Raw genomic sequence first — 27,725 nt, forward strand, 5'->3', positions numbered from 1 at the left:
GTCCACTGGGGGCCCTATTTCTAACTGTCCATTTCCTTCGTGCAAGTGTTGCCCATCCACAGAGTCAACTTGCCTGATTTGTGAGCCAGGAGTTTTGTAGCATGCCCCACTTAGTGAAAGGTCCAGATTCAGCACCCATATGACAAATTGGCACATGTGCGGTGTGCCTCAATTCACCTACAAAATTTAGTTAACAGGTTTCAGTATTTTTCCATTTCCCCCAATTTTTACATTTCCTAAAGAAATGTCTTTGTTTGTATCATTAGGCTTCAGAATTGCCTACCTTTTTACTGTGTGTGCGCATCAACTGGATTTGTGTTTTGTGTGCATGTATATGAAGGTTTATGCCTGTATGTCTATATTGCAACATGTCATGTTGCATTTTACGAAGTTAATCATCTCTGCTCAAGTCTCATATTAACACAAAAAAGGGGCCTATTTTATTTCTTAAATTGAATTGGTGAGGTTTCAACATTATTCAATATTCCCCCTTCTCCTTCCCGCATTTATTGTATTCCCTTTCTTAGCTTTCCAGTTTCTCTCTATTAAAACAATTAGGAAAATGTGAGAAAAGGAAGAAATCATAAAGTGTAAACCTTGTACAGGTTCCTAACTGAGCATGCGTGGGTCACATATGCATGTGCATACATATTTATATCCATGCAAATAAGAAGGCAGAATTACCTGAATCTTCACTACATTTCGTTTCAATGTCAGAAACTCTTTGCGCCTTATCCACCCACGATATTTCTTTTGAATGGATAAAGCTGCTTTATTTAACTTGCGATCACGTTGACTACGAAAGGTCCTCTGAAGCGTCAATATGGCTGAAAGCATAATAATATCATCTCGACTCATACCATTCTCATAAATACCTGCATTCCTCAGCTGCCTCTTCCTGAAAGAATGAGCACGAAAAGCAGCTTGTATACGAGCTGCAGCCTGAGCAACATTTTTGGCAGCTGCCCAGGACTCTTCGAGTGAGAGCTGATCCTCAATTGTGCAGGCAAATATCTGTCTTTCTGCAAGGCTCTTCATGGTCTTTTCTGCCTCCACAGCAGCAGACACTTTAGAAATCTCATTTTCTTCCAATGTGAGTGACGAAAGATGGCTGGTCAATGCCGCCTCTGAAAGATATGCTGCAAGTCCCTTGTGGCCATTGTCAGCAGCAATGGTAGCGGGCATTTTACCAGCTGGATACTGTGGTGTGGGATCCGTCACTGCTCCAGCTGATGCACCAGCAGCTAGAAGTGCAGCAACCATTTTTTCTCTGAGACACATACAACTGTTTATCAGATGTACAACTTCTAAATCATTGCTAGATTTCAAAATATTGGTTCTATGAGCCGTATAAGAACATGGTTTTTGCAAGTTAAACACGTTCCTCCAAAGTACAGGATTAGAGGGAATAGAGGATGCTCAATCGAGCAATTTGTTTATTCCAATAAGCTGTACATGTGGGGCCACCTTTTCAAAATCCAGACCATAAATATGGTGGGTCAATTGTGGACAGGAGATAATAAGGACATCACATCACGTACGCCTTTGCGCACATATCAGAGGACAAGGCGAGCCCTAGTCTCTCTGTGGCTAGGCGGGTATCCCTGTTGAAAACCCATAATGCATGTACAGGCATCTGAAAGACCCCCACACTTGGAAGATGCACATGGATTGCTTTAGGAAGTGATTTGGACCGTTGGATTTGAGGGACACGATGATCGAACTGTTGGATTACATGGAATACATGATTAGGCCGTTGATCGTGAACTATTTTTCATCATAGGACATACATGTTTTAGGATATAGTTTTATGTTTGATTTATGCTTTTGGACACTTTATGAGTGGTTTTATATGTTTTTTTCATAGACTAGGGTTATTTTGGTTAAACGACATAAAGCAGGGACTATTTTGTAATTTTCTTAAAGAAGGGGAGTGGGGGGGTTTGGAAGCTCTCTCTAACGGTGGATTTCTTTAAAAAAAGAAAAAAAGAAAAAAAGAAGACAACAAAGCTTCTTTGTTTCTTCTTCTTCATGCGATGTGAAGACTTGTTCCATGCGATTTGGAACAAAGATCAGTGCGATGCCCATCTTCAACCACGGGAGTGCGAGGCTTCCAGTTATTAGCCATTGATTCGTTATTTTTCCTCGAGATCTTTTGTAGAAATCCCATCTTCTTTACACCCCCAAGTCATTCAAAACTCTTTCAAACATCTTCCCTTCTTCCCCATTACCCTTTCCCATCAAACTCCTTTACCGCGGGCCAAACCCTACCCGTGGCCACACGTGCGAGCTCCACGGATGGTCCGTACTACCCACATTTTCCCCCCTTGGATCTTTTGATTTCCCCTTCAAAACCCCTTCATCCATTGTTCGAAACCCCAAATCTCCCAATTTCCCCAAAGTCTTAAACCCTAGATCTTTAATTCCTTTAATTAACCTAAAATCCCTAATTTTTTCACATCCAAAACCCTAATTCCCATCTCATAATACCTAAGGGCCTGTTTGGCCGGGCGAATCCCATGGGATTAGGAGGGATGGGATGGATTTTAAGGTAATGATGGTGGTGTTAGTGGATTGGTTTAAGATCAATGGGAATATCCCAAGACAAGTTCACTGGGTCTGTTTGGCATGCTCGGCATAACCCGGGATTTTACCTTCCAATCCGTCCAACCAAGGGATGGGATCAAGTTTAAGGTAATGATGGTGATGTCAGTGGATTGTTTTAGGATCCATGGGATTGCTTATATCCCGGGACAAGTTCCCCGGGTCTATTTGGCTCGTCATGCATATCCCGGGATATCTCGATCCCATCCCTCCTAATACCGTGGGATCGGTCCGGCCAAACAGGCCCTAAATCCTTTATTCCCTTCATCCAATTATCCAATTTAGCCCTAATTTCGCCATTTTTCCCAAACTTCCCTAACCCTAGCTTCACCCACACCCAAATCTAGTAAACCCTAGGTAGTATTAGACCTTCCCCTTTACAATAGACCTAACCCTATGCTATTTGTATGTCTCTACATCCATTAGATCCTATTTTTCCACGTTTTAATGATCATGTAGGACAATGCTTGACAACTTAGGCTTAAACTATGCATGTTTTTCTCTTAGAATCTTGATATTTGTGATGATGTTAGCAAGATTTTTTATTTTTATTAATTAATTTAGTTTTTCTGATTGATCTCACACATTATTTGATTTCATGCATTGGTCCTGCATCAATTTTGGTATCAAAGACCTAGGTTTAGCATAGGTAAGAGTCACATCTAGGGTTTTTAGAGTATACATTGCATATAGAATCTAGGTTCAACATAGTAATCGCAGGTTGTCACCTTGCTGAATTTTCAGCTTGGTACTCTCAGATTGTTGTTGTCCTGCTGAATTTTTAGCATAGTATTTGAGGGTAACGACTTGCTGAATTTTCAGATTGGTGTTTCTAGTGTGTCTAGTTTGATCTCTAGGTTGGTTTAATCTTTGTCATAACATTACACTAGGATCTAGGTTTTCCTTTTAGAGTTCCCTTGTGCATGCCCACTCGTTCTGGACATGGTTTTGGTCTATATCCCACTATGAATCTAGAGCAGATTATCGAGGCCTTTAACACTATCAACTGTCTAACAGCCATTGAAGTGCACAATAGAACCACCACTACTCAATTGACCGCGATTAATGTGCACGTTGATAAGCTTGATGCCTCCTTTAAAGCGAACCCCAACACTGGGGAAGATGTTTAATCTCAAGTTGGAGATCAAGTTGATAGGCGAGGGCGTGGTCGTGGCTAGGGTGCTGGCCGCGGTCGAGCACAAGTGCAACCACAACATGAGGAACATCATGGCTGTCATGACCTAGACATGCAAGTCATGAATGGTGTGAAAGTTAAGGCTCGCAGTTTTGATGGTCGCTTGGACCCCAAAGCATTCCTTGATTGCGTGACATACATGGACCACTATTTTGAGTGGTATGATATTTTTGATGTGCCCATTAAGTGAGATTTGTCAAGATGAAGTTGGTGGGTCGGGCCAAGCTTTTTTGGACCAACATGAAGCGTAAAATTGAGTAGAGTGGAGAAGCCCCAGTTACACACTGGGTTGAGATGAAAGAAGTCCTTAAAAAAAAGTATTTCCCTCTATCTTACCACCAGAGGCTCCTAGACCAGTGGCAGGCCTTGCGCTAAGGATCTATGATTGTGTCAGATTACATCGCCAAGTTCGAGAAATACATGATGCGATGTGACGTGGAGGAGGACCCGATGATTATACTGTCCAGATTCAGGATGGGCCTCCGATTTGAGATCGAACGAGAACTCTATTCTCATGACGTTGGCACCTTGGAGCACATATACCAAGTGGTTCAAGACATCAAGTACTATCTCAAAGCACTAGTTGAGAGGCGTTTTGACTATCAGAATTCAAGCGTTAAGACTTATCCTCAAGCGACTATATCTAATGTGGGAAGTCAATCCAAGCCCTAAGTTGGTTCCCAATCCAACCCTAGAGATGTTAAAGGAAAGGGGATAGCAAGTGCTAACTCTAGGGGAGGTGAGCTAATGCAATGCTTCAATTGCCATGGATTTGGTCGCTTTGCGCATTAGTGTCCCTCAAAAGAGAGGAACAAGGGCCTAGTGATTGGCGAAATTGAAAAAGAGGGGGACGAACATGGCGATTATGAAAAAGAAATCTATCAGCCCAATATCGCTGGTGCTAATAATGAGGAAGTAGAGGAAGAAGAGACCACACCACTTGCAATAGTCAGATGCGCCTTGACCAATGTTAAGGAGACTGATGATTGGCGTCATAATATAATTTTTTTACATTATATAAAATGTGGGGAGAAGAATTGAAAGGTAATCGTCAATAGTGGTAGCTGTACAAATGTGGTCTCCACTAACACTTTATCTTGTTTGGGTTTGAAATCCGAATCACACCCTTAGCCCTTTCAAGTTTCATGGGTTGATGCATCTTCCATGCCCGTCAACCAACGATGTCTTTTGCCCGTTCGTTTCGGATCCTATTCAGATTCGCTGTGGTGTGACGTTTTACCCATGGTTGTTGGACACATCATTTTGGGGCGGCCTTGGTTATTTGACTGCGAAGTGATGATATATGGCTGCTTGAATGTGTGCTCAGTCATGCATCAGGGCAAGAAGATCACTCTTGTTCCTCTCCCACCAAAAAGCAATGTGGAGAAGAAAGTTGAGGGTTAGTCGAGTAACCCAAGGGATAGAGAAAATCTCAACTTAAATCTCTCCATGTTATCAACGCCAAGGAGTTTGAGAGAAAGACTAAGGTGGATTTGATGGTGTACGCCTTTGTGGCTAGAGAAGTTACACCCAAAGTTGGTGTAGAGGGACCCTCTGAGGCAACTCTACCAAACCTTCCTCATTATTGAATGAACCCTACAAAGCATGCAGAGTTGAAGAAGCAGGTAGATGAGCTACTTAGGAAGGGTTTCATTCAAGAGAGTTTGAGTCTATGTGTCGTGCCAACGCTTCTTACGTCCAAGAAAGATAACATGTGTCGCATGTGTGTAGACAATAGAGCTATCAATAAGATCACAATCAAGTACCGGTTTCCCATACCGCGTCTTGATGATATATTAGACATGATGGCAGGTGCCATCATCCTTTCGAAGATTGACCTCAAGAGTGAGTATTACCAAATACGTATACACTTAGGAGATGAATTGAAGACAACCTTCAAGACGAAGGATGGGCTATACAAGTCGTTAGTCATGCCCTTTGGCTTAACTAATGCCCCAAGCACATTTATGAGAGTGATGACCCAGATGTTGAGATCCATTATGGGTAAGTTCCTTGTAGTGTATTTCGATAACATTCTTATCTATAATACATCAAGTGAACAACATCTCCACCGTCTAAGGCAAGTTTGCGGGGTCCTCAGAACTAAAAAGCTTTATACCAACCTTAAGAAGTGCATATTCATGTTAAAGAGCGTTATTTTCTTTGGGTTCATAGTATCATCTAAGTGCATGAGAGCGGACCTCGAGAAGATCAGGGCCATAGTTGAGCGGCCCCAACCGCACAATATTCATGAGGTGGGAAGCTTTCATGACTTAACAACTTTTTATAAGCGGCTCATTAGAAGGTTTAGTTCCATCATTGCTCCCATCACCGATTGTATAAAGAAAGGGTAGTTCATATGGACTAAAGCTGCTTTTAGAGCATTTAAGGAGATTTAAGGCAAGATGAGCAAAGCTCCCGTCATGTGCCTTCTAGACTTTTTTAAAGTCTTTGAAGTTGCGTGTGATGCATCTGTGGTAGGTATATGTGGAGTGCTTAGTCAAGAAGGGCACCCCGTTTCTTATTTTAGTGAGAAGTTGAATGAGGCAAAGCAACGGTATTCTACCTATGACAAAGAGTTCTATGCAGTCCTTCAATCCTTGCGCCATTGGCGTCATTATTTATTATTGCAAAATTTTTTCTTGTTCTCTAACCATGAGGCTTTACGTTACCTCAATTCTCATAAAAAACTAAACCCTAGGTCTGTTAAATGGGTTCAATTTCTTCAGAAATATTATTTCGTTCTCAAACATATGGACGGGGTTGAGAACAAACCTGCTGATGCCCTTAGTCGTCGTGTGGCGCTACTCCAAAGTATGAGTGTGGAGGTGCTTGGGTTTGAGCGGCTGAGAGAAGATTATCATATATGCCCAGAGTTTGGTGAGTTGTATGCGTCATTACTAGATGGTTAGTTGAGCGACAGTCACAGGTTTGTCATCATCGATGAGTTCATATTTAAAGGTGACAGACTTTGCATTCCTCGTACTTTCATCCGTGATTTCATAGTTTGGAAACTTCATGCAGGAGGGGTAGCTGGTCATTTGGAGAGGGACAAGACCATTGCCCTTGTGAAGGATATGTTCTATTAGCCAACTCTCAAGCGAGATGTAGCCAAGATAGTTGGGCAATGCAATACTTGTTAACTGGCGAAGCAGAGAAAACAAAATACATAATTGTATACACTTTTGCCAATGCCCCATACTCCATGGCAGGACATCAGTACGGATTTAATGTTGGGTTTACTAAAAACTATCAAGAAACACGATTCCATATTTGTGGTTATGGACCGTTTTTTCCAAAATGGCTCACTTCATTCTGTGCTCGAAAACATCGGATGCCTCCAATGTGGCTAAACTTTTCTTTGGGGATGTAATGCATTTACATGGTCTACCAATGACCATAGTGTCTAATTGTGATGTACATTTTATAAGCTCTTTTTAGAAGACTATAGCACATGATGGGGACAAGGCTTCAATTTTCATTTACCTATCACCCTCAAACAGACAGTTAGACTAAGGTTGTCAATAGGAGTCTTGAAATTTTGCTTAAATGCCTTGTGGGAGATCACGTTAGAGCTTGGCATACTGTTTTGCCTGTAGCCAAGTTAGCATATAATAGTTTCATTAATAGGTCCATATGCATGAGTCCATTTGAGTTTGTGTGTGGCTACAAGCCTAGGAAACCCGTAGATCTCATACCTATGTCTGTGTCCCATAAGCCATCTGAGTCAGCACATGAGTTTGCGTGTCACATGCATGAGTTGCATACCGAGATCGGGAAGTGGATTAACTTAAGTAATAAAAAAACACAAAGCACTTGTTGATTCTCTTCGCAGATTTCAAGAATTCCAAGCAGGAGATTATGTCATGGTTCGATGGAGCCTGAATGGTTCCAACAGGGAGCTGTTAAGAAATTGTAAGCACGTATTGTAGGACCATACAAAATGTTACAGAAACAGGGTCCTACTGTGTACGTAGTAGATATTCCACCTACCATGGGAATTAGCTCTACTTTTCATGTGGAAGATCTAGTACGATACAAGGGTCTTGTTACTTCGCCTTTTGATCCATTTTCAGACCCTCCCATAGACCATAATCCAGTCCTTAACCTATGGCCTCTACCTGACCCATCATCCTAGCCTTTGCCACCTTTACCCTCCTTGCCTGCTCGAAGTGAACAAGCTAAAGATATACTGGATACGCAAGCGCTCCTTCCTTACTCGAAGTGAACAAGCTGAAGATATACTAGATGCACAAGCAGTTTCCACTTGCCTTGGGGGACTTAGAAATTCCTCGTTAAGTGGAAGAACAGGCCGGTTTCAGATAGCACGTGTATTACAGAGGTAGAGCTACAGACTTTGGATCCCAAACATCCTTGAGCGTTATAGGAGTTTTAGTCTATTAGAGGTGAACTCTTCTCAGCTGAGGAGAGATGATGGGGACATCACATCACGTATGCCTTTGCAACATATCAGAGGAGGCAGGTCCCAATCTCTCTATGGCTAGGCGAGTATCTATGTTGAAGATCCCATAGTGCATGTACGAGCATTGGGAAGACCCCACACTGGGAAGATGCACATGGGTTACTTTAAGGAGTGATTTGGACCGTTAGATTTGAGGGACGCGACGATCAGACTACTGGATCGCATGGATTACATGATTGGGCCATTGATCATGGACTGTTTTTCATCATAGGACATGTTTTAAGATCTAGTTTTATGTTTGATTTATGCTTCTGGACACTTTATGAGAGGTTTTATATGCTTTTTTCTTAAAATGGGGTTATTTTGGTTAAATGACATAAAGCAGGGACCATTTTGTAATTTTCTTAAAGCTCTCGAGACTATATTGGGGGGGTGGGGAATGTCTCTTTAATGGTGGATTTTTGTAAAATAAAAAAAACAAAGCCTCTTTATTTCTTCTTCTTCATGCGATGTGAAGACTTGTTCCATGCGATTTAGAACGAAGATTGGTGCGATGCCCATCTCCAATCACGGGAGTGCGAGGCTTCCAGTTATCAATCACTGATTCGTTCTTTTTTCCTTTGAGGTATTTTTGTAGAAATCTCATCTATTCTTCACCCCAAGCCACTCAAAACTCTTCCAAACATCTTCCCTTCTTCCCCATTACCCTTACCCATCAAAATCTTTTACCGTGGGCCAAACCCTACCCGTTCGGGCCCCACAAGTGTGACCTTACGACCACACATGCGAGCTCCATGAATGGTCCGTATGGACCACCTTTTTTCCACCCTTGCATCTTTTAATTTCCCCTTCAAAACCCCTTTATCCATTGTTCGAAACCCTAATCCTAACCTTAAAACCCCAAATCTCCCAATTTTTCCAAATTCCTAAACCCTAGATCTTTAACTCCTTCAATTAACCTAAAAGTCCTGATTTTCCCACATCCAAAACCCTAATTCCCATCTCATAATACCTAAATCCTTTAATCCCTTCATCAAATTCCCAAATTTAGCCCTAATTTCACCCTTTCCCCCAAACTTCCCTAACCCTAGCTTCATCCACACCCAAATTTAGTAAACCCTGGGTAGTATTAGACCTCCCCTTTACAATAGACCTAACCCTATGCTATTTGGGCGTCTCTACATGCATTAGATTCTAGTTTTCCATATTTAATGATCATGTAGGATGATGCTTGAGAACTTAGGCTTAAACTATGCATGCTTTCCTCTTAGAATCTTGATATTTGTGATGATGTTAGCAAGATTTGTGATTTTTATTAATTAATTTAATTTTTCTGATTGATCTCACAAATTATTTGATTTCATGCATTGGTCTAGCATCAGGAGAAGACTAAAAAAATCTCCTCCACCTGATTACATTGTCAATAATTGTTCATTTGCAGGCAGCCAATCAGATGGATGGAATCATCTGGTAAAATGGTGGCACAGCCCATTCCATGATGGTCCCAGCAGTTGAATAACTTGGGTGACCTGCTCACAAGTACCATTGCTGGGTCAAACACAGAAGGCAACTTTTTAGATTAAGTACCATATAACACCTAGGGGACAACCAGCCATAGAATGGCAAGAAGCATATCATCTTACAACATAACAAGTGAGCCAAAAAATTATAATTACCTTCCGAAACGTGCAGCCCAATGTAGGGCGGTCCACCCATTTAAATCACGGAAATTTATGCTGACCCCAGAATTAAGAATCAAATTCAAGGCCCATTCATAGCCCAAGCCTGCTATCATGTGTATTATGCCTTTGTGTTGCTTGGACAAGGAACAAACCATGCCTTCACCTTCTTGGAATTTGGATGACAGCCAATACCACAGCTTATCCTTTAGAACTTCTTGCAGAAGCCAGTCCATAATAGCGCATGGAGTTTCACTGCCAACTGAGACTGCCTCTCTAATTCGTCTCCACAGATCATCAGCAGTTTCTGATTTTCTCAAAGGTTTGATTTTTGATCCAGCATTATCTTCTTTCAGAACAGACGCACTGTCATAATCAAGTAGGAGCATCTCAACAAATCTGACAAGCAACTGCAGTTCTTCAGCATTCTTTGTCGCATCTGCTTGTGATAAGTCACCGTCCAAATTAGAAGTCTTTGGCTTAACACGATATTCAAACTCTCTCACTTCACTGCAGGATTCTCTATTGCCAGTTGTGATGCATAAATTGACCTTTCCCACAGCATATTGAGGAGCCCAGCAACAAAGGACGCCTCCTTGAATGATTTCTAGAGGAACTTCAGTATCACCAAACATACATGCCCATGCACACTCTGAAGGATTGCAAAGAAACTCTCCAACAATGATAACCTGCATTGTGTTATTTTGTATTAAAAACACTAGTAATGGCTGGAAAGTGTGAATCTGATGCATGTGGGAGAGAGGGGATGGGAACATGATTAGCAGACATGCGAGTAAGATGGAGAGAAGGCACACGGCATGTGATTTAACAGCAATACATATATTTTGATGAAAATTAGTATAGAGAACACGGGTGAAAAGTACCTTCCTCTTCTTGGTATGCACAGAGAGAGATTTGTATCATGGAACTCATATAACTGTCATGTAGGGCTGTCAATGGGCCAGGCTAGCCTGTCTGTCCTTTTGGTTTGGCTCAACTTGGTCCGAGCTTGGGCAGAAATACTAGGACTGAGGACCAGGCCCAGGCCTAAACTTTAAGCTCGTTTATTCACTGGACAACTTCGGCTGCATATAAGAGCCCATCAGCCTGACCCAGTCCGTTTAACGTTTCAGGGGCATTTTTGTCACTATCATGCATGATTGCACACAGCAAATGAACAGCCCAGATCTTGCATGAAAGAGGATGTTAGGGCTCGGACTTGGGCTGAACATGCATAATCATCACGGGCTGGGCTCGGGCTTGAACTGACCTCAACCTGGCTCATTGTCAGTCCTAGTCTCACTCTACAATTTTGAAACTTGTCATCTTCCAATACATGGGTGAGAGAACTCGACGATCAGAAAAAGTGGAGTTCTAAATGGTTAAATTTGAAAGACTAGCATTTCGAAGTTACCATATTTCACTACATGGGCTTTTTACTACAGGAAATTTTATCATTTTACAACAGGAAGTTTTATCATTTTATACTAAATTGTTTAGCATGTTCAGATCCCTCCACTTACAATAGCAAAGATAAATAATTGTGATAAGCCGATGTATGATACTTGCCAAAAGAAAATTCTATTAAAGCTATACCACTAGGTTAGTTCTCCAACATTTCTTAAATCGTGGTGGTAACCCATCCACCAGATAAGTGGCATACATGTAAATCAACCACATAAATAATGGAACCCACTGTGGATGGAGCACAGCCTAAACATCACACTAATCGGATGACGTTGATGCTAGCCTTAAACTTCTACCACAAAACCATTTTCTTTTTAAGCACATATTTGATGGCCAACAAGTGGATGGTTAGGATTGTCCGACCCATGTGGTTTTCAGGATATGCTCCATCCACAATGGGGCCCATGCTTGAGATGGTCCCGATTGGAATACATCTATTCCATGTGTATAGTCAACCCACTGATGGTGAAAAACACATGAAATGGATAGGACCTATCCTATCTGGTTTCCCCAGTCCATTCCACATCCAAAAGTCCTTAGCTTTGAATAACGAATTTTAGTTCAACAAGTTGTGGTAAATACACTCTAGATCATATAACTGCATGTGGACATATTTGGTGCGCATCTCAGGAATGTAATTCCAATAGAATAACGTTTGCAAATTAATCATAAATTGATCTTGAAATGCAGAGTAATAACATTATCAAGCCAGCCCTGGAACCAAGTATTATAACTACCAAAAATTCACTACCTTTAACAAACGTATTCATATATTTTATCAGCCATATAAAAAGAAAACACTAATAATAAACTAGCAATGTCTAAGAGGAGCAACCAGTCCAGATCCACATAGTCAGATGTGCATCATCGCTGCACATGCATCATGATTGGGCAATCTAGAGTCCAGACCCTCCACGGTTGAATGACCCTGACCGCCAATCAGAGCATCCAAATGGACGTTTGAAAACAAATTAGTTTACAATCCAGATTAAAATCCATTGGTAGTATAGTTAAGAATAAAATCATCCTTTGACTGCAACCCATTGATGGCCCAGCTATCCAACTGTGGAGCCATGTGTATATTTGTGATGGGTATTTGATATATCTTGGTCAAGTGCATCTTACCAAGTATGAGTAATATGACCTAAATTTCTAACTTTAAACATTTGGTTTGAGATTCTATACCAAAAGATTAGCTCTAAATGACCAAATCAGAACGCATTAATAGGGAAAAGAGCATCATAAAACATATCAACTTCATGGAATATACCTTTGTTTGTTCATTGGAATATGCCCATTCTGGGGATATTTCCCGAATTTTGAACCGCTGTATCTGAGAGATGGTCAAACTCAAATCCGGCTCAAGAAAAGTTCTAAACTGACTTTCTTCGTCAAACATCTGATAGTAACCAGGAGAATACATGGGACTATCGACAGGCATGCCCCTAGTCTCCAACCAGTCACTGCTATTTGTTTTTCCAAGCATCCCCACAACAGAGTTCATTTCAAGACTACTTGTTCCAGAGGAGGATGCAGAAGGGGTGGATTTCTCAAACTCTTGAAACAATTCACTAGAAGTTAGTGATAAGATACCATTTTCAGGCCCTAACGGAAATTGTATAGCTGCTGAAAGTGGTAAACTATTGTTGCTTTCAGGCGTTAGATGAAATTTGGTCACGTCTCCATTATTTCCTCCACGATCCTGCCACTGCCAGGCCAAATTTTCTGTCTGTTGAACTGGATTTGGAGATATTTTCGTCATTTCTAATGGAGGTAGATGATTGTCCTGCACAGAATTTGCAGATCAGTACAAAATTTAAGCACATTGCTATAGAGAAAGTCACAAGTTCAGGTAGATCCGAGATGGCAGCCATTCTTTGTCAAAGAAAAAATAAATTTACTATCAGCACCTACATGAATCAGGAAAAAACTGACAGGAAAAAGTGTTAAGTAATGTGTGTCGCACAAATATGGGTATGAGCATCAGAATACAACACAAGTACGAAGTGCCGGACTCTGCATACCCCCCAAAAAACAGGTATTGTTGTTTCAGCAGTATACATCAATGAGGCATCCAGTGATACCGGCACCAACATAACCTTACGGTCCTAATCAACCCACCCATCAGATGTATTGACTCAAAAAACTCCTAAGGACCAATATTCAGCCAATCCGAAACTGAAGTGGGACATAAAAAGGGAACAAGCTAGGAGGGAATGCCCACCCTTGAATTTCACAGGGGCACACCTGACTCGTAAAACAACATCACTTTTGGCCTGACTCTTCATCTGGCATGGATGAAGGGTCTCAATGGACTGGATTCTATACATAAAACATGGTAGGCCCCCCACCCTAATCATGGTCAGCATTCTTCTCAACATCTTCCATGTGCCATGGCCCACCCGAATTTTGGATTGGGATAATTTTGGGGGGATGGGGTTTTCCTGAGGTCACGCAGCTGAAGGATGGTTTGGATTACGTGAAAACATCACTGGGCCCAACATATAGCCAATGTCACTGTAAGGTTACGATGGTACTGGTACCACTAGAGTGCACCTTTACATTAATTAGCTTATGCTAATTTTTTATTTAATAAGACCTTATCCGTCCACACTTATTATGAATTAATTGCAAGTATCCGAGGTGAGGTTCCTTGTGTATATACTGTTTACTGATAGCATGATGTTGATGAATGAGACTAGAGGGGGTTAATAAGAAACTGGAGATATGGAGGAAGACTTTAGAATCCATAGTTATAAAAAATTAGTTGAACCAAGAGAAAGTATTAAGAATGCAATTTTAGTAGGAATAGTCACAGATGTGAGGCTTTAGTTATAATCGACGTTTAGGAGATTTCTCAAAGTGATCTACTCCATTAACTTAACCGTATAATTCAGAACGAGAGTGATTGAGGAGGACGATGCACATAGAATAGAGCTGGGCGTATGAAGTGAATGCACCTCTTGTGAACTGTGTGATAGTTGCCTGCTAGCAGAACTTAAGGAAAATTTTATAAGACATCTTTAGACCTGTTGTGCTATACGAGGCATAGTGTTGGGTAATTAACAAACAACATAAGGGATGAATATTGCAGAGGTGAGAATGATGAGATTAGATGTGTGGGAAGACTAGGAAGGATAGAGTCAACTAAAGCAACCTAGGAACAGTCCAATTTGGGGGGGGGGGGGGGGGGATGGCTCTAGTAAGGAAGGGAGCTTTGACTAGGATTGGAGACCCGGAAGGGCAACAAGAGCAAGACCTAGAAAGGACTTCGATAGATGACCTGAGAAGGAATATGAAGGCCTTTTCACTTATCGGAGATAGGGCTTGGGAATTTTGGGGGAAACAAGCTTCATAAAGCTGATCGCAATATCTGGGACAAGGCTACAATAACAACGATTTGGGTTTTAATGGCTTCTACAGTGGGAGGTTTAATGCTCATAACATAATGTCATACATTCGATATAAAACAGATTTATATATATTTATTGAGAAGAGTGCAACAAAAACTAATGGAAAATGTAAATTTATCACGTGCAATTTAGATACAACTGAATGAGAAGAGTTAGAATCTTGTCAGAATCCATGAAGTGAAGGGAAACAAATAAAAAATAAAATAAAAATAAAAAATAAAAAATAAAAAATTCTGACATGAGTACTTCAGCCTTCTAGAAGAATCCATGCAAGATGGACAGTAACATGTCCAATGGACCATTTTCTACAACTAAACATACAGACTGAAGAACAACACTTCGGCCTCCATGTTTTCTATACTAATACAAAAAATCCTGTTAATTATACAAAAATAATACATAGATGAAATTGGTACTAGGTGAAATAGGAACGGGGTGCGCTTATTTACACTCATGCTCTCTGCCAAGAGGTCATGTTATATCCAGCCCTGTCCACGTATTACAATGTCCTCTCTGCCAAGAGGACATCAGCACTTGCTCAATGACACCTGAGCTGAACTACCTCCCTCCCTCTCTCTCTGGTGGAAAGGATCCATTGTTAAATGCTGATATCAAAGTTATCAAACACTTTCTCCATACAGGTGGCACACATGTATGAAACCCAGACCTTTCATTTTTTTTGGTCCTGCCAGGGATAGACTGGGCAAAAAGTCAAACTGATCAAATGATCTTAGCTGCTGATTGGATGATTCATTTCTTGTTAGTAGGACCTCTTTTCTCTAACCAGACATTTTTAATAGTCAAAGGTCCAACCAGAGGCTAGGATCACCTGGCCAGTGTTACTTCTGGGGCACATCCTACCCACAGTAGGGCCCAGCACATGAATGGTCCAGATCCCATGGATGTGCTCCACATACATGGAAATAGACTGCTTGATCTATTTAGATGTAGGAGGTAAGATCATATCATTTTAGTTATTCTAAAGTTAGAAGCTTCAAATACGACATGAAACTCGAAACAACCATATTTGCATAATGTCAAATCCCAAAGCTTACATGGGATGTCACATCCTCTGCATAATACTCGTCTTCAGACTTAAGCATCCTGAATGTGGAAAACTCAGGAAAGCCTTTCAGGGTTAATTCATTTGAATTTTCCTCTTGGGAATCAATCCCAGTTGAACTTGAAGACGACTGCAACATATCCTTCCAAGACAGAGATTCTTTCTTTTCAGTTGTATATCCTTGACTCAGTGGTGGACCACACTGATACCTGGCATCACCTGTGGGAAAATGCAACAAACCTCGGTTTCTGGTTTCCTGACAGAAAAGTGAAATGCTGAGGCAATTCGCACAAGGAGAGATTGAATATGTGATTCGAGTGGGCCATTCAACAGTTGAGAGGCACCTTGAAAATGCCCTGACCCAAAAAAATGAAGTGGTCTACTTTTTAGGTTGAATATAGACCTCTGGTCATCTTTTGCTACGAATTCACTTTTCTCATACGTGTGGCTAACCTGACGACTGCATGGCCTGAGTTTTGTGCATGGCCATGTTCAGGTGCCTCTACCAGACAAATGGCCACACACACACCTTGCACACATATCCTGCAAACCGCCCCTTCAATCTCTCCACCCATGAATCAACCTAGCAATTCACATGGGGGCGGGGCGGGGCGGGGCAGGGGGGTGGAAGGAAAAACATGCTCTTCTGACAATTGAAAGAACAGGTACCTAAAACTCTACACAGAATACAGACAAGTAACTAGACAAACCTAACAAAGATTGCAGTGTAGATCTTTAAAATGGAAGCAGCATTGTTGCTAAATAGGTGAGCAGAGGCAGTGACAACAGAATTGATTTAGCTATGGGACGGCACAAGCTATTATATGGAACAACCAGCTCTTTGGAATTACACAAACCCTTCCCATGAGGTATTCTTTTGTAAACAAGGTTGCCCACACAAACACACATTGTCACACAAACATGCACTGCCACACACACCCCCCACCCATACATGCACCCATACCACACGTGCATGCATGCAACCCACATAGAGCCACATACCCCACATACAAATAAATGGTTTTTTTTTTTTTTTTTGGGGGTGTTTCATCAGTTAGATCGGTTGGACATCATATATAAACCATGGTGGGCCCCACACCAATAGGTGCATTTACAACTATTGTAGGTGAGATCTTCCAATACATACATACATTCACAACCAATAAGTTGGACAGCTAACTACTATCCAACCAGCAGATAATTTCCATCCTATCATATGGTTCAACAACATACCCACCCAAAAGATTAGCCCTGCGATCCTCATGTAAAAATTGGTTCAATCCACTCATCAAGTGGGTCACACCTGCTTTTGTTCATTGTATTAGTGAATATCCATTGGTTATATGTCCTGGCCCACTTAATAAGTGAATTGGGTTGATTTTTGCATTAGGTGATCTCATGGAGGGCCAAACCTATTGGATGAGTTGGATGTCGGCATGTCGCATGTTCATGACATTCGGAAGTTAACTGCTAACTGCTGGATGGACGGCAACTTACTGTCCAACCAGCTGGATACTCTCCCTCCCTTTGTGTGTCCATGGGCCTGTGTGCGTGTCTGTGTAGACGAAGTATGAGGTGGGATGCCTTTCTTCCAGTCCCTCCATCCCTCGTGTCTGTGTGTGCAGAAGAAGTATGACATCGGATGCCATTCTTTCCAGAACTATCCACTGGATGCCTTTCTTCTAAGAACTATCCAACATTTCCGATCATTTAACAAAGAAGATCAACCTGAACTTTGCAACAGCACGACGGTGTTGAGGTCATCATGCAATTCAGCGTATCTGTCAAGCAATTGATCATGTTCCCCAAATACTGGTCCATGTGATACATCCACAAAGGCTTCGGATCTGGTTACCTCACTTTCATGGGCTACAAATCCTGAATCTTTTGAGTTCTCATTTTGACTGCAGTGTTGAGGCATTTTTTCTGCAAACTGGTTATCATCATCATGATCATCATCCAAACTTAATTGTTCTGTAAGCCTACGAAATACCCAAGCGTCTGACTCAGATCTACATCTGACATCTTCTGATCTCACCGTGGCATTCAAGTGGTCCATCTCATTATTTCCTACGACTGGGTAAGAACCATCTTCATCCAGAGTTCCTAGAGTAAGGGAAGTCTGATATAGTTCAGTTTGTTCACTGATTCCAGAAGGAGAGACCAGATTTTGCATGTTAGAAATTGGGGTGCTCTCGTTGAAAGTGGAACCAGAATCTGTCAAGTTTGAAGTTGATCTGGTGTTGTACTTTGACTGCATAGCATAGAAAGGAATGAGTCAACCAGAGTTCCATAATTGTGTAACAATTAACAGCCATTACAGAGGGCAAAAGTAGCATAATGATGGCATGAAAATAACCAACCACAAACAGAAAGAATAGGCTTAGTTGTAAAGAAACATGGTCCAGACTCTGATGTGTTTTTGCTGCAAAGTACTAAGAATTGAGGGAACTCATCTGCAGTAAATGTGCCATACACCATTCCGATGGAGCATAGCATGAAAACCACAATGATCCAATGATCTTAACCTTTTGATTCTGCTCATTGACGTTGGACTACTGGCTGTTATCTTTTCTACCATCCATTTGGTTCGCAATGTTCAGATGGTTAGGATTGTTCTATGAGTAGGATTTTTGAGCTACTCTCTATCTACTATGGGCCCAAAACTTATATTGGTCCAGATTTCTGTGCATGCATGCACTATGTACTGTTGATGACTTTCAAACATTTTGTACTTTGTGGTACATGCCACATTGGATTCTAACATGCTTAATTTTGGGTTGACAAAGAACAACCCAAACCCAACCCATATGGGAAATGAGTTCAGCCAAAGCCTGACTTTCCAGGTTGGGTCCAGGTTGGGTCAAGCTTTGCCATCACTAGGGAATCAGAACCAAACATTCTTTGAGATGCCAAGTTATCATAGATCACACATGGTTTCGGCTAATGTCCATGCAATTGCAATTGTTAGTTGTGATCCTAGTTCCTGCTTTCAGAAAAGAGAGATGCAACGCTTTCACAAAGACATCAAATAATACTTTCGTCCAACATGACAATGTGGCATGTGTGTGTGATATCAGGGCTGCCATGGCCCATGTGGCATGTGCATGTGATATCTGGTCTGCTCATTAGGCGACTTCATTGTCCATGTGCCATGGGCCCATCAATCAGGTGAGCCTCATCATCATATGGACCACATATGCATGAAAAAATGAATGGTTAGAAGTAATTGACCAGCATCCCCCATTCAACGTACACATGACCCATCTGATTAACAGAGGAGGATTTTCTGGCCCGTGCACGTAATGGATAAGGTGGGGCTGTGATGAGGACATCATGCACACACACACGCCCCCCACCCTACACACGCACTCAAGGAGGAGGAAGGCCCCACTAGCGATCTGGATCGATGACAACATCTATTGAGGAGCTAGTTAGGGGGTTGTGCTATGGATCATTGAAGTGGCCCAATCATCATGTGGATCCCATCATTGGATCTCATGATCGTGACCCACTCCCCTAGATGATCTAGGATTTTGAGTTTTGGTTATTATCGTTATTAGAAACATCATGAACGGTTTTGATTGCGTTAATTAGTTGTTATTTTTGTTACTTTGTCTGTAAGTATTTGTGTGTGCACATGGCGCGGCTTTTGGGGTTTAGGGTTTTCTTATAAATAGGCAACCCCATGTAGGTTTTTTTTTTTTTTTTTCATTGAAGTTTATTAATAAAATTCTGCATTTTTTATTTTTTATTTTTCCTTCTTCTCTAGTTTTCTGAGTTAAAGAATCTAATTAGGTGCGAAACTCTCCCTTCTTTGAAGGGCTAACTACCGTGGTGTGAAGCCACAACCATCCTAAATCGTCCCCACCTCCTACACTCCACATCCATCATCTCTCACAGCCATCCCATCTTCAAATCCACCCCTTTTTGTACTCAAGCTTCACTCTACAACAGATTTGCAGATTCTAGCCCTCCAAGGGGGCTGAAACTTCGGCGGAGCACCACGCACAAACCGGACAGCGGATCGAGGTGAGATTTGGTATGTGAGTGGGCCACCCTTGGCTGACCACACCCTAAGTGACCGTTTCCAGTTTCGTGGGCCCCACACACGTGCAGACAGGTACCCATGCACGTGCGTCTGGTTCGGGCTGCTGTCCACACGTGTGGACTGTCTCAGGTTCTTCTCTCTCCTTTATTTCTCTCCTCTCTCGCCTTAAATCCCTAACTCTAACCCTAGATAATCCTAGATTCCAAGTATTTCCAACTTTTGCAAACCCTAGATTTTCCTCCGAATTGAAACATGGTGAATCTCTTGAATTGGAGAACAATCCTTTGCAAGGATGGATGAATCTTACAATCCTTTGGGCATTGTTTGGTTTATAATTTTATTTGATCCAACTCTTAACTTGTGTAGGCTTGGATCCCCGTAGATTCCCCTTGTTGAATGTTTGATCGTATGTGGGACGTGGATGTTTTTGTGATTGTTTAGAAATTGGTATGATCTACTGCTTGAAATCTTGCATATCATGTTTAATTTCATGTCTTACATCAAAATTGGTATCAGAGCTTAGGTTTTTCATAAAGGAATGCATTGCATGTTTAGGGTTTAGTCTATTCACGTCTATTTTGCATCAAGTCTCATCATATAGGGCTGTTTAGGACTCATCATTCAAGACATGGATTGCTGAATTTTCTGTTGTCAAAAAATCCCCAATTTTCATGGCTGAATTTTCTGTTAAACGACTATTTGGGCAGTTATGTTGCTGGAATTTTAGTAGCGTTGTGTAGTCCTTCATATAGAGTCCTATAGAATCATTTAGTCCCATTTAGACGCATATAGTTGTATTAGAGGGTCTTTGAGTTGAGTGAGTAGTTGTATGCCCACACGTACTGGTCGTGGTTTTGGCTTGCACCCTACACTAAACATGGAGCAATTGCAAGAGTTAATGAACAATATAACCCGGCAGTTTGAGTCTTTGGGTAGGCACTTGGAACAATGTATTGACCAATGCTTTGAACAGCTTAACATGCACGTTACCCAACTAGAAACCTCCGCTTGGGCAAACCTCACCATTGGGGAAGATGTCCAATCTCAGGCAAGTGGTCAGGAGGATAAACAAAGGAATGGAGGTGGCCAAGGAATGGGTCATGGGCGATCACCCGTACACCCACACCTCGAGGGGTATCATGATCATTATGACCCAGATGCGCAACTCCTCAAGGGAGTTAGAATAGAGGTTCCTACATTTGATGGCCACTTGGACCCTAAAGCTTTTCCAGATTGGTTTGGTAGATATGGACCACTATTTTTAGTGGTATGACATGTCGGATGCTCGTCGAGTCCGATTTGCCAAGATGAAACTTATGGGCCAAGCAAAGAGGTTTTGGGCTACTGTGGAGTGAAAGAAAGAAAGGTCGAGGAGCCCCCAATAGTCCATTGAGGAGAAATAAAAGAAACTCTTAAGGAAAAGTACCTCCCTTTCTCTTATCACCTAAGGTTGGTTGACAAGGTTCCATGAGTCTGGCAGAATACATTGAGAAGTTCGAAGAGTACTTGTCCCGATGTAAAGTTGAAGAGGATCCCATACTCACTCTTGCTCGATTTAAGACGGGCCTCCGTTCTGACATTAGGAGAAAGTTGCTCCCCAAGGACATAGACACTCTTGAATGGATGTATCAAGTAGTGTTGGACGTCGAGCAATACCTCAAAGCATCTGTGGGAAGGCGGTTTGAGTTTCGTGATTTTGGAGCTAAGGCCAACCCTTCTGGGGCTAAGCCTAACACTAGATATCATTACAAGCCTTCCAGTAGTTCTCAGTCTAGGCCTAAGGATGATAAGGGTAAAGGAGTCGTCGGGTCTAACTCGCACAAAAGTGATGCGACTAGGTGTTTTAGATGTCAAGGGTTTGGTCACTTTGCCCACTAGTGTGGCAAGAAAGAGGGCACCAAGGTGTTCCTTATTGATGGGCAAGTAGAAGTAGTGCCCGCAAAAAGTGACGGTGAGGAGGAAGAATATGAGCCAGCAAAAATCCCTAGTGATGAGGAAGAGGGAGTGCAAGAGTCTGCGACCCTTGCAGTTGTGCGTTGCGTCTTTGCACAAACCAAGAATACCGACGATTGGCGCCACAACACGATCTTCTATACTTACGCAAAATGTGGTGATAAGAACTGCAAGATGATCGTGGATAGTGGTAGTTGTGCCAATGTGGCATCAACTGGCATTGTGAGCCATTTGGGCTTGAAGCTTGAAGCCCATCCTCAACCGTATAGAGTGTCTTGGGTTGATGAAACTTCCATTCCAGTCTCGCACCGGTGTCTTGTTCCTATTCGGTTTGGATCATAAAGAGACACACTTTGGTGTGATATTGTTCCCATGGATGTTGGCCATATCATTCTGGGTAGGCCTTGGCTCTATGACAGGGACGTCACCATATTTGGTTGTTCGAATGTGTGTACATTTTGGTTTGAGGGCAAGAAAGTCAAGCTAAATCTACTTCCACCCAAGAACATGACTGGAAAAGAGTCCACCACAAAGAGTGGTGTGAGCGGCTCCAAAGAATTGAAGGAATCGAAGTCTAAGTCTAAGCATCTCCATATTCTAAATGCTAAAGACTTTGAGCGAGAGACTGAGTTGGACTCGATAGTGTATGCCCTTGTGGCTAGGAAGAGTGCACCACTGGCTAGAGTAGAGTTACCCACTGAGGCCTTTCCGATAGTGGACAAGTTCTATGATGTCTTTCCTGAGGATCTACCGAATGAGCTTCCCCCTATGAAGGATATACAACATGCCATTGATTTAGTTCCTGGGATGACTCTACCAAACCTCCCTCATTACAAGATGAACCCAAAAGAGCATGCAGAGTTGAAGAGACAGATTGATGAGCTCCTAGAAAAAGGTTTCATTCGAGAGAGCATGAGCCTGTGTGTCGTGCCCGCCCTTCTTACACCTAAGAAGGATGACACATGGAGGATGTGTGTTAATAGTAAGGCCATCAATAAAATCATAGTCAAGTATCGGTTTCCCATACTGCATCTTGATAACATGTTGGATATGATGGTTAATGCTACTATCTTCTCGAAAATTGACCTCAAAAGTGGTTATCACCAAATCCGTGTACGCCCTGGTGATGAGTGGAAGACGACCTTCAAGACGAAGGGTGGGCTATACGAGTGGCTAGTCATGCCTTTTAGGCTGACTAATGCCCCAAGTACCTTCATGCGTGTGATGACCCAAGTGTTGAGGCCCTTCATGGGAAAGTTCCCGGTCGTCTACTTTGATGATATCTTGATTTATAGCATGACCAAGGAACAACACCTCAACCATTTGAGGCAAGTTTGTGGGATCCTTAGAGCCGAGAAATTGTACGCCAATCTAAAGAAGTGTGCGTTTATGTCTAGCAATGTTATCTTCTTAAGTTTTGTTGTGTCAGCTGAGGGCGTGTCAGCGGATCTCGAGAAGGTCAAAGCCATTGCAATTGGACTGAACCTCGCAATATTCACGAGGTGCGCAGCTTTCACGGCTTGGCCACCTTATATAGAGGGTTCATTCGAGGCTTTGTGAGAATATTATGTATATGGGTGTGAGAATATTGTGTATATGAATTATTAGTTGTAATATACTATGTATAGAGAAGCTCTAAATAAGCATCCTAGTATAGTCTTGTAGAATGGTTATTTAAACCCACCTTTGGGTTGAAGAAATATAGAAAAAAATTCTCCAGATTCTTGAGTTTTCATGGTATCAGAGCCAAGTTTCTGAACTTGCCGCACCTACATCATCCAGCCACTGCAAATCTCTGCCATTCCAGGCATCATCGTCGTCATAGCTCCACTCCTCCATTGATTCCGGCGGCCCATACCTGCCGCACTACCAGCCACATCACTCCATTGATTCCAGCTGCCCATACCTGCCGCACGACAAGCCACATCATTCCAGTTGGCCTATACCTGTCACACGACGTACCGTACGACCGGCCGCATGATCGGCCACACCTCCAGATCCAGCAAACACCTTCAAATCGGCCACACCTCCAGATTCGGCCACACCTCCAGATCCGGCCACACCTCCAGATTTGGCCTAATTCGACGAATATCTGAGATCTGTTGAACCCATCAAGTTGATTATTCGTCAAATTCAGTCCATCAACGACAGCAGCTCTACCTCTGCTTGTCGGATTCAGTCCTGCTCACCCAGAAATCAGTGGTACATTTCTTCTTCGTGGTTTTTCTTTCTTATGGCATCCATGAATCCCTCCGATAAGATCGAAACTATCCATTTTAGGTTGGATGGGAAAAAAATTTCCCTATGACAGTTTCAATTCAAGCATTTTTTAGCAAGAAAGAGCCTCTACGGCTATGTAGATGGTTCTATGGGCAAACCAAAAGATGAAAGGGAACTCTTATCTTGGACCACAAATAATTCAAAGGTGGTCACATGGATCCTTAACAATGTTGAGAGCAACATTGCAATTAACCTCACGTTATTCGAGACTGCATCCAAAATATGGGCTTACTTGAAAATGTATTATCAACAATCAAATCATGCTCATCGCTATCAAGTAGAGTATGAGCTGTCAAAATTAGAACAAGGAGCTTTGAATATACAAGATTTCTATTCCAAACTTACCTCCCTTTGGCATGAGATTCAACTTATGGATCCAGTTATTCCCGCTGTGGCGGTAGAGACAGTAAAGATACTTCGCGACACAAGTAAATTGACGTAATTTCTATATATACTCCGTCCGGAGTTTGAACCAACCCGAGCCGCTCTGATGAATCGGCCTCAACTTCCATCCCTTGAGGCGGCTCTATCTGATTTGATGGCAGAAGAGACGTTTGAAAACCCTAGCTTCTATGACAGAGGTTGTTCCTGATGCTGCCTTCATTACTCACATTTTTTCAGGAAAGTCACGACTCACGAGACATGTCGAAACTTAAATGTTTTGAGTGTAATGGTTTTGGTCAGGTAGCTATTCGTTGTCCCAACAAGAAAGCAAATCTGAAATCTTTTGGACCCAATACTCTGTTTTGTCGATACTATAAACAAGAAGGACATGATATAGCCAATTGCTCGACTCGCCCTCCCCTACCTCCTCATTATCAGCGACGTGGACATGCATTTCTTGCTCCCTCTGCTGAGAAGCCTAACTCATCATCTATGGCCCCATTAGTACAACTTAATCTACTTTCCCCAGAACAAATTCAGCAAATCTTTCAAGCAATGGGTTCTTCATCTTCAATAGGTAATATTGATCCTATAAACCCTTGGTATATTGACTCAAGGGCATCTAATCATATGACTGGGGACCCTTCTTGTCTAACTGATTGTGTCCCTTTTAGAGGAATGGGTTCCATCTACGTTGCGGATGGGAACCATTTACCTATCTCTCATATTGGATCCTTGAAAGTCTCCCCTTCATCATCTCGCAATTTCTTCCTTCGCAAAGTGTTTCATGTTCCTAAATTATCTACCAACTTGGTTTCAGTTGCTTGACTGGTGGAAAAATAACTGTTTGGTTATGTTTTCTCGGTCTGGTTGTTTCATATAGGATCTGGAAATAGGAAAGCTAATTGGGAATGGCCATAAGAGAGGAAGGCTATTTACTTTGGAATTCGATCCCGGAGTTGTCTCATTGCATTGTTTCTTTCTTCCATCTTCACATGATATTTCTTTTGCTAATAAATGCTGGAAACTTCGGTATAGTCGTTTAGGGCATTCAAATTCTACGAACATGCTTTTCTTATTTAGATCTGGTCTTTTAAATGATAAAATCAATATTAGTTCCATTTCCATTGATATGAACTATGTTAGTTGTAAAGTGTGTAAATCTACTGCATTGCCATTTTCATTGAGTAACTCCCGTACTCAGAATTTGTTTGATCTTGTTCATACTGATGTTTGGGGTCCATCTCCCATCATGGCTCCTGGTGGTTCGTTGTATTACATCATCTTTGTGGATGACTTTTCAAGGCACACTTGGATTTATTTCATGAAGCACAAGTCTGAAGCATTCTCATGTTACAGACAATTTTCCTCATATGTGGAGACCCAATCTGCAAAGAAAATTAAAATTCTACAGTCTGACTCTGGGGGAGAATATATGCCTTCCGAGTTTGAGACTTTTCTAAGTTCAAATGGTGTTATACATCAACGAATGTGTCCTCTCACACTGGAGCAGAATGGAGTAGCAGAAAGAAAGAATCGGCACATTACTGAGGTAGCAACCACCATGATCGAATATGCATGTGTTCCAAAATTTCTCTGGGCTAAAGCAACATCAACAACTATGTATTTGATCAATTGATTACCTTCCAGTGTTTTAGCCAACCGGAAAACTCTCACATTCTTCCTTCATGATAAAGATCCAGATTATAGTTGGTTAAGAGTGTTTGGATCAAGGTATCCCGTATCGATATCGGTTAGCGTAACGGTGCCCTCCGATACCGATATGGATACGGGGGTGTAACGGCGATACGAGGGCGTAATGGCCCGTAATGGTGCAATTTTTTTTTGCTAAAAAAATATGAATTAAATTCGGAATATTCTAAGCATTCCAAATATGCATTCATTTATAAATTGGAACATGTTTATGGTGGTGTAACGGTCCACTATTTGGTGAGAAGTTGTATCGGACTGTTTGATGAATTTATGAACCAGATAACCTGAATTTGACTACAAAATTCATATAATTAATTTTCTAAATATCTAATTTATATACTTAATAATTTGATATCATTTCTCCCAATAGTTCTTTTAAAAAATGAAATTAAATTCAGGTAGATCGCGTTGCCAATTTGGGGCTGACTTGGAGGACCAATCCATGCCCCAAATAAGCATCAAATTCATACAATTTATTGGCATTATCCCACTTGTGAATTGGTGGACATTTATTGGATAGTGAATCATGAAAAAATAAAAATAAAAAATCGAAAGGCCCTATTTTAAAAAATAAGCGTCCACAAATTAACAATTAAAGCTATTCAAACAATTTGATTTTGGCATTTTGAGTTAGCAATTACAGTCCATGATTTAATTGGTAAATTTTAAGTTAATACATGTCACGTGTACAATTTTTTAAGGGCCTGAATTAGGTAGGACTCAGATTGTGAAGTGTAGCACACGAGTGTCAAAGTTTTTTGGACCCCACTCGTGATGAATGTGTTATATCCACACCGTCCATCCATTTTGCCAAATAATTTTAGGGCATGAGCCCAAAAATGAGGTAGATCCAAAGCTCAAGTGGACCACACCATAAGAAACAACAATAATTAAACGACTATCATTAAAAATTTATTGGGGCTACAAAAGTTTTAGATCAAGCTGACATGTGTGTTTTCCCTTCATTCACATCAGTGTGACCCTATTAATAGGTTAGATGGAAAATAAACATTATAGTGGACCCTAAGAAATTTTTAATGGTGAGCATTCTATAACCACTGTTCCTATGCTGTGGTCCACCTGAGATTTGAATCTTACTAATTTTTTGAATCATAACCTAAAATGATGTGGCAAAATGGATGGACGGCATGGATAAAATACATACATCATGGTGGGGCCCATGTGGCATGTGTACATTTTATTAAAATGTGCCTGCCTGCGTAACTCGTACGCGGTCCATCCTGCGTAACTCGTATGCAGTCCTGTGGGTCTGATCATGAGGTATGTGTTATATCTAAACCGTCCATTCATTTGACGAGCTCGTCTTAAGGCTTGACACGAAAAATAATACAGGTCTAATTATCAAGTGGACCACACTGCAAAAAGCAGTGGGGGATTGAACGTCTACCATTGAAACCCTTTTTGGGATCACAGAACTTTTGGATCAATATGAAATTTGTTTTTCCTCTTCATTTAGGTCTTTTTGACCTTTCAAACAGA

General features: G+C 41.6%; 1 protein-coding gene across 1 annotated transcript in view; it reads right to left on the reverse strand.

The window, feature by feature from the left end:
* LOC131239468 (calmodulin-binding transcription activator 4-like) overlaps nucleotides 1-27,725 on the reverse strand; it is a 117,454-nt gene that overhangs the window by 18,690 nt on the left and 71,039 nt on the right. Inside the window, exons 6-10 of the mRNA XM_058237186.1 lie at nucleotides 17,573-18,098; nucleotides 15,837-16,063; nucleotides 12,639-13,154; nucleotides 9,899-10,590; nucleotides 685-1,270 (exon numbers count right to left, since the gene is read on the reverse strand). Coding sequence (XP_058093169.1) covers nucleotides 685-1,270; nucleotides 9,899-10,590; nucleotides 12,639-13,154; nucleotides 15,837-16,063; nucleotides 17,573-18,098 — 2,547 coding nt within the window. The remainder of the gene's footprint in view (nucleotides 1-684; nucleotides 1,271-9,898; nucleotides 10,591-12,638; nucleotides 13,155-15,836; nucleotides 16,064-17,572; nucleotides 18,099-27,725) is intronic.

The sequence above is a fragment of the Magnolia sinica genome, chromosome 3 (genome assembly GCF_029962835.1).
Source record: "Magnolia sinica isolate HGM2019 chromosome 3, MsV1, whole genome shotgun sequence".
Lineage (NCBI taxonomy): Eukaryota > Viridiplantae > Streptophyta > Magnoliopsida > Magnoliales > Magnoliaceae > Magnolia > Magnolia sinica.